At 38.8% G+C, this 12,997-nt stretch overlaps 1 protein-coding gene across 4 annotated transcripts in view; it reads left to right on the forward strand.

The window, feature by feature from the left end:
- Positions 1–12,997, forward strand: part of ITGB1 (integrin subunit beta 1) — a 42,891-nt gene that overhangs the window by 14,426 nt on the left and 15,468 nt on the right. For all 4 annotated transcript variants that reach the window (XM_082449719.1, XM_082449717.1, XM_082449716.1 and 1 more), the window contains exons 2-6: positions 3,309–3,375; positions 5,509–5,594; positions 8,229–8,451; positions 9,976–10,146; positions 10,688–10,926. In XM_082449719.1, coding sequence (XP_082305845.1) covers positions 3,309–3,375; positions 5,509–5,594; positions 8,229–8,451; positions 9,976–10,146; positions 10,688–10,926 — 786 coding nt within the window. The remainder of the gene's footprint in view (positions 1–3,308; positions 3,376–5,508; positions 5,595–8,228; positions 8,452–9,975; positions 10,147–10,687; positions 10,927–12,997) is intronic.

Genomic DNA, 12,997 nt, shown 5'->3' on the forward strand with positions numbered 1-12,997 from the left:
TCTTTTGTCTTTGAACTGCAAATTCCTTGAGACAGCGATCTTTGTATCTCCAGTAGGGCACAGGGCCTGACAGAGTTGGCCGAGGAAGAACGTCCAGAAGGTAGGGGAGAAGCCAGTAAAGTTCTCGGGAATAGAGTCTGTTAATAAAGAACAGTGAGGTTTAGTGAGTGTTGCTGTGTAAATTCGTTGGGTGGTAAACTGAGGTACGTCCCCAGGTACGTATTGTAGGCAGGCACTAAAGTTTTGAATGAATGGATGAATGGATGCAGAGAGTAGGATAGGCCTGGGAAGTTTTCTTTTTCAAGAGCAGTTTCACATGCACGGTGGGAAGCGGACACCCAGTTACACAGGTGGAGGAGGGAGACGGAGACCCAGGTAGACAACTGTCTCTAGACCTTTGATCATGAAGACAGTGCAAGTTAGGATGAGGACGGGACCTGAAGGCATCTCTCCTGGTGGCCTCTCCTCAGGAGCTGTCCTGTGGGGAGCGCTCTCGCGGGGACACTCCTGGGGCACCTTGCTCGGCTGAGAGTCACCTGGGGTATAGGCCCCACCTCCCAGGATAGGGGTTTTCAGGCCTGGGGTTCTCCCTGGACCACACACTGACCGGTGTCTCGAAGTCTCAGGGGCTCTTGGGGTGCCATCCTTCCTCCCTGCCCCCTTCGCCCCACCGCCTCTTTGCTGCCTGCTCTCCTCAGGGCCGCCCCTCACTGCTCTTGTCTCCGCCTGGTCGTCCTCATGGCTTTCCTTTATCCCTAATTGCCGCCGTCTTCTGTCTCCTAGGGCTTCTCTGCTTCCCGGGGAGAAAGCCTGGCCTTTGCAGGCCTGGCCACCGCCCTGGCGGGGCTGCTGCTGGCCTCGGGCTGCCCTCCACCCTGGTCCTTTTGGTGGCTCTACAGCCCTTGTGCTGCCTGCTTCCTCAGGAGGCTGATCTTTGCCGCCTCAAGGTTTATAGAAGGAAAAGAAAAATGGCATTAAAGTAGTATTTTAAAGCTACGGGACCTAAGAATGTTAGGAAACTTTTTCTGCTACCAAATAACTTTATCTTAGTGGTGCTTCTCTGAGTTGTGTAACTTTTAAAGGTTCCCCAAGGTAGTCTAGTGGTCCTTAAGGTGACCTGAGTTGTATCCTGAAGACACACGTATTAGAGTCCATATATGGAACAAAGATTTGTTCTGTTCTCTTTGTGTAGAAACTGCCCAGATGCCCCATTCATCACAGTCGTGCATTTCTTCGGGCATCTTACTGTTCCAGGTCCTTTTAATCATAGCTTTGGAATTGATAACATTATTTGAATTGTTTAGAATTATACTCTGCATGGATTTTTTTACACATTGAACCTTTTAGTCAGGCCTTAAAAGGTAAACTGTCAGGCATTTCACACTTCAGTGACCCGCAGCTTTTGTTGGGCTTTTGGATGCAGTCACAAGTAATAACGTAAGCAAAACTGTGACATAACAGAACTGGCTGCTCTGAGCACGGTTGCAAAGTGGATGACTGTGCAAGTTATTCATACTGCTTTTCTCTGGGAAACCAGAAAATGTGAGCAGCATTTGACAGAGGAAACCCAGTATCCCAGGGGTGCTCAGAGCATAACTTTAAAGCATATTCTTGGAGCTGTGGGATTGTATCCTGGAACATAAGCCCTGGAAAATGAGGGTTTTTGAAAGAAATTTTTTTTTTCTTATTAAAGGAAATTCACCAAGAAAGAAAAAAATTCCACACAGTACCCTGCCGTAATTGTTTTTACTAAGAAAGTGAAAAGAAGAAAACACTAAAACGATTTAAAAACAAACGAACCCATTGTCTTTATATTATGCTTATAACTCTGTCATCTCCAGGATTCTTTGGTTACTTTATACGTTTATATACTGTTATTTTTACATACCTGTCATCTTAATGTGTTCTTTGCATCCAAAAGTTATTCTATAAACCTTCTGATATTACTACATTTTATTCTTTTGACTCTAGTAGTCCATCAAGTTGATACAGTTAGCCCTTTCCCCATCATTCTAGGGGACGTTGGCACTTTTGTCTGTTACAAACATGCTAGAGTCTATACTGAAAGTGTATGTGCATGTGTATCACTTTATATTTTAAATTATTAGGATGAATTCCTAGTAGCTCATTTACTAAGTCAGAGGGTAGAAACAGTTTTAATGCTTTTTGATAGAGATTGTTAAATTATTTTCCCCCAAGTTATACCGGTTTACAGCCATCTCTGGTCTCTCTTAGCCATCTGCAGTAAGTCTCTGTTCTGTTGTTTTGTTGGGTTAAAAAACTTTTTTTTTTTTTTTCCTGCTTGCTGGTTTACCTTACATTGCTTTAATTTATATTTCTTTGCTAAGTAGTAAAGCTACACTTTGCTTGGTGGGGGGGTGTTATAATCTGCTTTTGGTGTGTTTGCATTCTTGTGGAAGGGGCAGGGGTTGATGCATAATATTAGACTGGCTGCTAGCCCAAGAGCAGTAGAAGTAGTTCAGGGACAGGGTCAGCGACCTGTGGCTAGAGCCGTCCTTGACCAACTCTGGTAAGGTGCAGATTAATGTTGTGAAAACTTTGCTTCACAGAAAACAGTTACATACCTAATGGTTGGAGTTCGAGGTATCCTGCTTAATATACAGACTCTTACTTAATTTTTCTTTAGAGATTCTAAAAGACACTTAAGCCTCTTTCAGGTCTTCTTATGTCCCTCTCCCCCACTTCTGTGTAGTTTGTAGATCTAGAAATTGTAGGAAATTGAACTGAATATTTTACTAATTCCATGCACAGAAGTTGATTTTCTTAAGAAATAGTTACAGGACATCAAACTCAAAAATTGAGTTGGGGCCTTGTGCAGGATGTTGGTCTTAGCCTTAGAAGAAATAAAAACTATTGAAAAGCTGTAAGCAAGGGGATGACATGATCAGGATTTTGACAGGTTCGGGATTTTGACAGGTTCAGTGTTGAGGTAACTGAGGCGTATGGATATGCCTGTTTGGCCCCCTAGGAGTCACAGGAGGTAATAGAGATTCCATGGGACAAAGACTTAATAGCTTTTAGGTGCAGGAATACTTGACACTTTTTTTTGTGAGCACTGTTAATTAAATATTAATGTATAATTGATGTGGAGAAAAGTAAGAGTGGATTCTGGGACTCTGGAGTGGAAGGTGAGGTACTGGGGGGAGAGGTGGGTGTTGAGTGTGGAGAAGGGCTGGGGAAGAACATGCATCACGCTTATAAAACCAGCGGACGGTCAGGTGAGTGGGAATGATTAGGCTTTATATGTTGTTTTTCCTTAATGTAACATGGTACATTTTATATTTCAGATGAATTTACAACTGATTTTCTGGATTGGATTGATCAGTTCAGTTTGCTATGTGTTTGGCCAAACAGGTAAAAAGAGTTTCATAGTTGTCTTTTCACTTCAGTATCTTGTGTCACTTTTTGACCACTTTAGATGCCTGGAAAAACCTACATCAGGTCGTCTTGCTCCTTCTGAAAGCCTTGCTTCACCTCCCTCAGAGTTGAGGGCGGGGCCCTCCCAGTGCCTGCAAGGCCCTTTCTCAGGCTCTCCACCAGTCATCTAGAGTGACAACGGGAATAGGATGCACTGCACGGAGCTCTTTGGGGAATATCATAGAGCGTGTAAGTGAGTGTAGAGGAAGCAAAGGCGTGTTACATCTTTAGAAGGAAACGAAGTAAATGTGTAGAAGAGTGGATTATGAACTATCCACTACTATCTGAAAGAATGAAAGCAGGAACAGTTGGCTTTCCAGAAGATGTTCTTGCTCTTTGATCAAAAGTCTTGCAAAATGTTGGCGTCATATAGGAGAGGAATGAAAAATAAAACTGAAAATATATTTAATCCTCTTATAAACCATGGTGCATCCACATCTGGAATAACGGATGTCCAATTCTGTTCTCCAAATCTCAAAAAATACACTGCATAGAACAATTGTTTGATATTAGGGTGGAAGGACTTACCACATGGAAAAATGAAGAAAGAAACCGTAAGGGAAGTTATTGATAAATTTAAATTACATAAAACCAGCAATAACATAAAAAACCAAAGTATCTATGTGTCAGAACACCATCGACAAAATGAGAAACTAAATAAGGATTTAATTTCACTTACAAATGTAGAGCTCCAATAAAAACAGATGAACATGATAATAGAAAATTTGCAAAAGATGTAACAGAAAATTTATAAAAGAAATGGCCAGTAAAAATACGAAAAAGAATGAAACCTTCAGTAACTGACAATTAACTTGATGTTCTTATTTATACCTGTTAAATGAATTAAAAAAAATCTTTGCATTAAAAAGGTGTTTCTTGTTGAGGGTGTGGTGAAATGGTGTGTGTACACTGCTTGTGGGAGTGTGCGTTTGAACATTACTGCTGGATAGAAGTTAGTGTGTATTGAGAATCTTTAAAAGTTAATACTCTTTGCCTCAGTATTTTTTTTTTTTAATTTGTGATAAGGAAATAATCAGAGTTTTACATTACAAGAATGGTCATCAGAGTGGGTACATATATATATGCATGTATGTGTATATATGTGGAGGGTTCGTGTGGCATGTGTGAACTATGCAATTAAAAACAATCTAAATTTATCCATCATTAAATAGGATACATTATTATAATGGAATATGTAATCATTAAAGCCATGTTTTTGAAGAATTTGGAATGAAACATTTGGATTAAGTATAAAAAGTAGTATATAAAATGTATATCCTTGATTTCATTTAAATAATGTCTGTATATGCCTGCTTCCTTGCTATTTTTTTATTTATCTGCTTAGAAAAAAGACTGGGAAGAAATATACAAAAAATGTTAACAGTTATCTCTTAGTGAGCAGGTTTTGAGTGATTTTTAGTTTGTTCTTTATACTTTTACGTATTTTCCAAATTTTTTATAATGAGCGTGTTTAGGTTTATAATCAGAAAACATACATTGGAGACAGTCCATATTAGCACTTAGCACACGGCAGACATGCTGACCCTTACACGGATTTAAAGAGCTATATGGCGTACTTTGAACACAGACCTGAGAAATCAAGGGGTTGTGGATTGGATGACTATGGACTTTTCAAGTATTTAACAAACGAAAATGAAAGTGCCTGCTTGAGGGGGTGGGGTATGGGTGTGGCGGGATGAGTTAAATGAAGAGAAATAATACTTTTACCCAGTTGTAAGAACACTCCTGAGAATTAATGACCATCCAACATGAGAGAGCCTGAAATCATGCCTTTGGAAAAAAAGGACAAATGTATAGATTAAGGGTACCTAGTCTTTGCTATAGAAGACAAGAGAGATAACTGTGTCTTTTTATGGTTCTCTGTGCCAAGATGATCCAAAATCACCTCTCTCTGGGGGGTAGGTCTGAATCAGCTTAGCAACGAGGTTCATAGTGTTTATATTTAACGTTTGTATATGTTGTATTATTTGTCATTGTGATCCAGATTTTTCACTGTTCTCTCTCTTGAAACTTCAAGTAAAGTGGTCTAGTCTTTGTTTCTCCTGACAGATGAAAATAGATGTTTAAAAGCAAACGCCAAATCATGTGGAGAGTGCATCCAAGCAGGGCCAAATTGTGGATGGTGCACAAATTCAGTAAGTAAGATTGTTCAAGTCTTTCCATCTATCCTCTAGTCATTTAGTGTTGCCCAAAACTGTATCCTTGGGAAGTGCTCGATGTGACTTTTCACTTCCTCATCGTTGACTGAATAAGCGTCAGCTCTGTGTGTAGCCCTGAGTGATGCTCTGGAGCTGCCCGGCACGGGGCCCGCTAGGCACGTGTGGTGCTGTTGAGCACCTGAGATACGGGTGGTCCAAACTGAGAATTGCCGTCAGCCTTAAATACATACCACAGATTGAAGACTTAGCATTTCAACATTAATGATTTTTGAAATCACTGACATTTTGTACATATTATTAATTTCCCGTTTCTTTTTTTTCTTCCTCTTAGCGTGGCTACTAGACAATTTAAAAATACATACGTAGCTCACCTTTGTAGTGTGCATTGTTTCTATTGGGCAGCTTCCCAAAAACCTCTAGCCATTTCATTGGACTGTTTTAGAGTTTTCCCTTTTTTTATGATGGGAGAGGTATACATTAACCCGCCTAATTGTGTCTTAATTAAACTAATATACACTTGATTTGCATCCTAATCAAAGCCCATTGAGGTTAGGCTTTAAATTTTATTCACTCTTGTCATCTCTGTACATTGCTTAACACGGTACCTTCCACAAAGCTTACTAAATATTGAATGAATGAATGAACAGATGAATGCTAAGTTGGTACTGGAGGTAACGGGAAGTCATTTTGAGGGTATATAATTTATTTACAGGTGAATAATATCAGAAGGTCAAAGGCTTATTGTTTGTTTTTACTCAGGCAGTTGACCCCGCAGTCAGGTGCCTGTTTTGTGGGCGTTACTGGTCAAATGTCAGATATTTCGTATGATTTGACCTATGAAAGACAAAATGAGAAGTTTTCGTTTTGTTATTTTAAAAATTTTCTACTGGCACCTTCTGTTCTCCTAAAAACGGTATTCTGGAATTAAATTGGAGACAGTGAAGGAAATAGGGAGTGATTTGAGTTTGTCTCGGACTAGGCTTACTTAACTGAAACTCTTGGTTTTCTTACCTGGAAAATGAGCATGATCTGCCTCCTTTATCTGTGTTCTTACAAGAATCAAATGAACCTAAAGCAGTTTCACTTAGAAGGTTATAATAGTGGAACGTGCAGTTCTCCACAACAGCATCCATTTTATGAGGGTCACAGTTTATCTGGGGTTTAGGGTTATCCTAGCCAAACTATTCTTTCAATAATTTAGCCATCTTTGTGGCATAATTCTTAAATTATTAAAGGTATTTTGGGATATCTTTAGTGAAATTTTACTTGAGTGTTGTGATCTTAGTTTCCTGGATTGGCTAATATTTGGAAGTGAATCCTGCACTGGGCCCCTGTGCTCTGGCAGCATTTTAGGTTTGACCACACATCAAAGTTGTGCAGCTTTGAACCGTCGGGCCCATGGTTCTCCCTTCCAGTTTTTCTAAGTACAGAAAGGCTCTCATTTAGTACTATGTTTCCTTTAAAAAATAACTGATCAAAACCATTTTGTAATCTTTGTATATAAATATCCTCACTTTATTCAGCACCATGAAATTGGTAGATAATAATCAACCATACAAAACATAAAGTGACCCCAAATGAAAGGCATTTCCTCATTTTCCCAATGTCAAGATTTTAAAAAAGATTTTTGGCCAACTAAATACAAATTTTTTGGGGTATATGTGAAAAAGTTAAATGTCTATTAGGAGTACACATTTTAAAATGATATACACACATATACATGAATACACCGTCATTGTTCCCCTTCCTCACATTTATGAAAAACGTATTTAGAACCTTTACATGCATCTTAACAGCAGTGTTTTTGCTTTCACTTAGTCAGTCATCTGATAATAATAGCACATTTTAAAATCATGTCACTAGTGGAAATTTTAGCCCATGCCACAGGTACCATTCACGTACCATTACAACTGTTTTTATTTTTAAAAAATTCACCCTATATATGTTTTTGACCCTGTCATATAATCACGTACTACGTTTTTTTTAAAAAGTAAGTTCTAAAAGGCTTGTTTACAATAATAGCCAATACCTAAAATATTTTTAAACCTCCAAGAGTACTTACTAAATTTGTGGCAAATTTCTTGTTCTCCTTTTTAAGAAAGGTTTTAGGGTGACATGTTTTCCCTAAACATTGAGCTGTTCAGAATATCCTGAAGGATGCTGCTACATAATGAGACCCTAAGAACTTTCCTCAGGGAGATTTTGGAGAAAATATTTGTCTGATATTTGGTTATATGTATTATTAGTGGCTCTTAGCCATGCTAAATAAGTAATTTCACAAAAGAAATTTCTTTGAGTAGATACTCTGAATTTGAACATGAAATGGTTACAATGTACACGTAGGTCAGTCCTCTAAGTATTACTAAAGTAATATGGTACTAGTAATATATTAGCAATAACGGTATTACTTTCAAGGAAAAATTTTTGTTTTTATCTGTTTTGTTTATTATGGTTTGGATGAAGGGAGCATTTTGTTTAAAAACCAGAAATGAAATACATTAGATGTGTTACCTGATTTTTGCAATTTAATTAGTTATTTGCAGTTACGATGATGTAAAAGGTTTGACCACTATACTTTTTATTTATACCTATATTTTACACATCGTTTAGACATTTTTACAAGAAGGAATGCCTACTTCTGCTCGATGTGATGATTTAGAAGCCTTAAAAAAGAAGGGCTGTCATCCAGATGACATTGAAAATCCCAGAGGCTCCAAAGATATAAAGAAAAATAAAAATGTCACCAACCGTAGCAAAGGAACAGCAGAGAAGCTGCAGCCAGAAGATATTACTCAGATCCAACCACAGCAGTTGGTTTTGCAGTTACGATCAGGTACAGAAATCTGATTCTATGAATGCCTTTGTGTCTACTTGAGCTTTTTGACAACTTTCTGTAAGTTTCTGTTGAGGGTTCGTTTTCACATGTGAACTGACACTCAAATAGAAATGTTGAATACATTAACTTTTAGAAATTTTTTGCAGGTATAACAATTTGTAAGACATATGTACCTGAAGTAAATGTTACCTGTGTCTAGTGTAAATTCTGTTAAAGATTCAGAAAGTATTAGATTTAATGGGTTTTTAAAGATAAAAATGTCCATCTTCTGGTATAATTACATAATATAAAGACAACATTTTAATCTTATTTTTTCCTTTGTTTTTGTTCAGTATTGATAAAATATTAAGGTTTTCATAAGAATCTGGAGCAGTCCTGCATCTGGGAAAAAGAAAGACAAAACAAGCCCCCTTTCTCCTCTTCTAGTTTCCTGCCCCTTCCTCTCAGAGGACTGTCCCGTGCCTGCCTCCCCGCCGCCCCTTCCCCTCCTGCTCTCTCTTCAGCCTGGTGCCGGCAGCCTTCCACTTCTAGAGCTGCTCTGGCAGAGCTCTGCTGGCACCTGGAACCACCAGGCCTGGTGGACCCTCGTCAGGCCTTTTTTTATTAGCCTTCCTGCGATCCAAGCGATGCCTTTGAGCTTCTTGAAATGCTCCCCTTGCAGCTTCTGCGATAACATTCCTACTTTTCTTCTTATCTCTTAACAGTGCTTTCCAGTCTCCTTTCTGTGTCTTTTTTCTTCCTTCCTCTTTGTAGTCCACTTAATTGTTGGTTTTCCTCTCATGGCTTTAAAGCCATTTGTGGGCTGTAACACAGACTTTTAAGCTCCAAACCCAGTTATCCAACTGTCAACTAGAAGTCTATATAGAGAAAATCTGCAAGTTAAAAATTTAACGACTTTTCACCCAGACCTCTTCCTTCTCGTGTATTTTCTGAGTGGATTATATCTCACACCTCTGGTACATCTCTTCTCCTTCCTCATTGTTTCAGATCCTTATCATCTTTTTCTTAGATTTTTGCTATAGTTTCTTAACAAGTTTCTTTGTCTCTATAATCATCTTTAAAACTATTCTTCAGGTTTTCTACAGTGAAAATCAGGTTATGTTATTCACTGCATATAGTGCGTCCCATTAAACAAAGAAGAGTCTTCACACTATAACGTTAGTCTCTAAAAAGTCTGGTGTCCCCTGTAGTGTATCTGCCTCACCCACCCAGTCTAGTTTATGTCGTTCTGGCTGTCTGTTTTCTTCTGTCATAGTTATCAACCCACTGTTTGCCTGTCTTGCCTGCTGTGGATGGGGAATGCTGTCTTTTTCACTATCCCCGGGGCCTGGCATTTTAAGTATTTGTGATTGAAATGAGTACACATCCATTGATTCAGTAACCTGTGGAATGCCCAGGATTTTGTAAAAACTATGTCGATAATACAGTTTATAGTGTATACCTTATCGATCGAATTTACTTGGTTTTTCTCATTTGCTTTTGATTGTTGGCAAGCTAATTTTCTAATCTCTGTTTGATTAGGGGAGCCACAGACATTTACATTAAAATTCAAGCGAGCTGAAGACTATCCCATCGATCTCTACTACCTTATGGACCTCTCCTACTCTATGAAAGACGACTTGGAGAATGTGAAAAGTCTTGGAACTGATTTGATGAATGAAATGAGGAGGATTACTTCAGACTTCCGAATTGGTAGGAATTTTGAGAAAATTAATAGTTTTCATTTGTATAAATACTGGCAGTTTTGTTCTTCACCACATGCAAGTGAGATAAATAGGCCAGGTTTTAGTCTTTTTTTTTTTTTTTTTGAGAGAACTGATACTCCTGTCACACATCTAATAATTTTTCCGCCTCCTTGTTCCTCTGTTTCTGTAGGCTATCACGTTATTTGACACACCTTACACCACATAGGTAATAAAATGCTTGCATGTTTTCACAGGAATTTATGCATTGATTTGTTGATATATTTTATAAACATGTTGATTACAGTTTTTTTCATTACTAGTTAGTATGGCCACACCTGCCTATACAGCCTTAATCTCACATCAGACCTGGATTTTTCATACAGTGATCTCCTTTCCAAACCTAATTATTAAAACCCTTATTATTTCTTATTAAAGAAAAAGATTGACTTACAGGTGGTAATGTACTTGATTTTTTTCATGCAGTTTATCCATCCGTCCATCCATCTACCCTCCATCTGTCATCACTGTGTGTGCATTTTCCTTCGCAGGGTTTGGCTCATTTGTGGAGAAAACCGTGATGCCTTACATTAGCACAACACCAGCTAAACTCAGGAACCCTTGCACAAGTGAACAGAACTGCACCAGCCCATTTAGCTATAAAAATGTGCTCAGCCTTACTGATAAAGGGGAGGTATTTAATGAACTTGTTGGTAAACAGCGCATATCTGGAAATTTGGATTCTCCAGAAGGTGGCTTTGATGCAATCATGCAAGTTGCAGTTTGTGGAGTGAGTGCATTCATTTTCTACAAAAGGATATTATTTGTGTGAATTTTGAGGGTGATTTTGCTGTCAGAAGAAATTACCTTAATTACTGTAGCATACTTGACTAATCCCTTAAGTTCCCTCCAACTACAAATGCTTTATAAAAGCATAGTTAATCATTATGCCCCTATTTAAACCAGGCAGTTAGTTCATTTACACAGGGTTTTAAAAGCCAGAATGCTCACCATTTGAAACAGTGGGGCAGTTTAGCTTTAGCTGGGGCTCTAGGTTTTTAGAAGAGGCCCAGGAACCCTAGCTTTCCAGCTTTGTGCCTGAGATGGAATTGGGGTTATCTGGGACGTCTCCAGGAGCATTAAAAGTGCTCAAATGGACTATGTCTCAGACACCATTTTCCTCTGGTCAGTTTTCTTCTGCTTATCATCTTTGAGAGGTATCTTCCCCATGTCTTAGTCATTCAAAAAGAAAGAACTTTTTAAGTCTTAGTTTGAAAGCTATATGAGAACAGGTATTTTGAGAAGTCATATAATTGTAATTTTAATTGCAAGATTTTCAGTAGTAGTAAGCTGATCTCCATTGGACTAGTGGTTAGAATTTTATGACCCATTTACCAGGTGATGATTTTGAGGTGACCTTTTAATGATTCAGCTGAAGCTGAAACTAGAAAACATTGTGAGGTAGATAAAGTTTAAGTACCTGACTGTCTCATTCTCCCCCGCCCCTTTTTCCTTAGAGTACTCCTATGCTCTAGAAGACCTTCCTTGATTCCAGATGCTTCTTAATGGTTATTTTCCAGCCAATTTTTAATGTGTAACTTGATACCCAAGATGGTAATATGGTGTAGTGTTTAAGAGAACAGTCCTTAGACTGTTAGGAAATGGCTTCAGATGTTCCCATCCCTGCTCATCCACTGGGCAGTTTCCTTGACATTCTAGAGGGCCGTTTCCTTCTCCTTAAGAAGGGGTAATAACAGATAAACCTTATAGGGTTGTTACGAAGTTTAAATATGGTAATCCATATACAGTGCCACTAAACACCCAGCAAATATTAACTACTAGATTATCGTTACTCTTGACTTCTCACTGGGGTAGTTGCAATTTAAGGATAGTCTCTGCTTTTAAAGGGGAAGAGAGTGATATTCCAGGTAGTGCCCAGCCTGATGCCTGTTTTCTTTCCAGCCATTCATTTGTGATCCTGTTAGCAGCTCACTGTGGAGAGAGCATTCTCTGGGCTGCCTCTACCTGTGCCTTAGCCTTGGGATTAAAACAAGCCATAGAATCTGTGGCCGCTACTCTCGGTTTTCCTCATGCTGACTGAGAGTAACTGTTCCACTTACTTCTCTACATGAAAAAGAGACAGACATTCCACTTGGACTGCCGGCATTAATAAACTTAATTTCTGCCTTCAAGGATTTTATAGTCTTATGAGGATATATACAGATATAATTGAGTATTTAGACAGATGTGATTATAAAATTACCATAGAAGAGGATTTTACTGCTACTTTAAATTCTTTGCTGAATAAGGTGGAAAATAAAATAAATGAACAAATAAGCAGTACTGATGGGGGGTTACAATGGGTGGAATTAAGCAGTGCAAGTCTTTGGAGAAGGTTCTTTTTTCTGTAATTAAAAAAGGAAGGCCTAATGTGGTGGCTGATAAAGGAAGTATACGCTACAGAATGTGGAGCAAGGATGGATGGGAATGAGACAGTGATATTTGGGCCAAGATGGGTGTGGGCTGAGACATTTGCATTTACTCATTAAGCACCTACTGTGTGCCAAGCACTGTGCTGACTGCTGAAGATGAGATGATGGGCAAAACCCGATGTGGTCCCTGCCCTGCACAGAGCGAGCGTACTTTCTAGTGGGGAGAGAGACATGGACTTTAAAAGACACAGTTTTTAAAAAAGAGCTGAGAGAGATGGACAGCCAGGCAAGGTGGAGTTTTACAGTGGGGTGGAGGAGTTTTATTCAGTGGTCTCTGTGCCTTCATCAGCAAGGATACTGGCATTGTGAAAAGAGAAGATACGGAATTAGGTTGAGAGTACAGTGGTAGCCTACATAAAGATGAAAAGA

The sequence above is a fragment of the Balaenoptera physalus genome, assembly GCF_965194825.1.
Source record: "Balaenoptera physalus genome assembly, chromosome: 2".
Classification (NCBI taxonomy): Eukaryota; Metazoa; Chordata; class Mammalia; order Artiodactyla; family Balaenopteridae; genus Balaenoptera; species Balaenoptera physalus.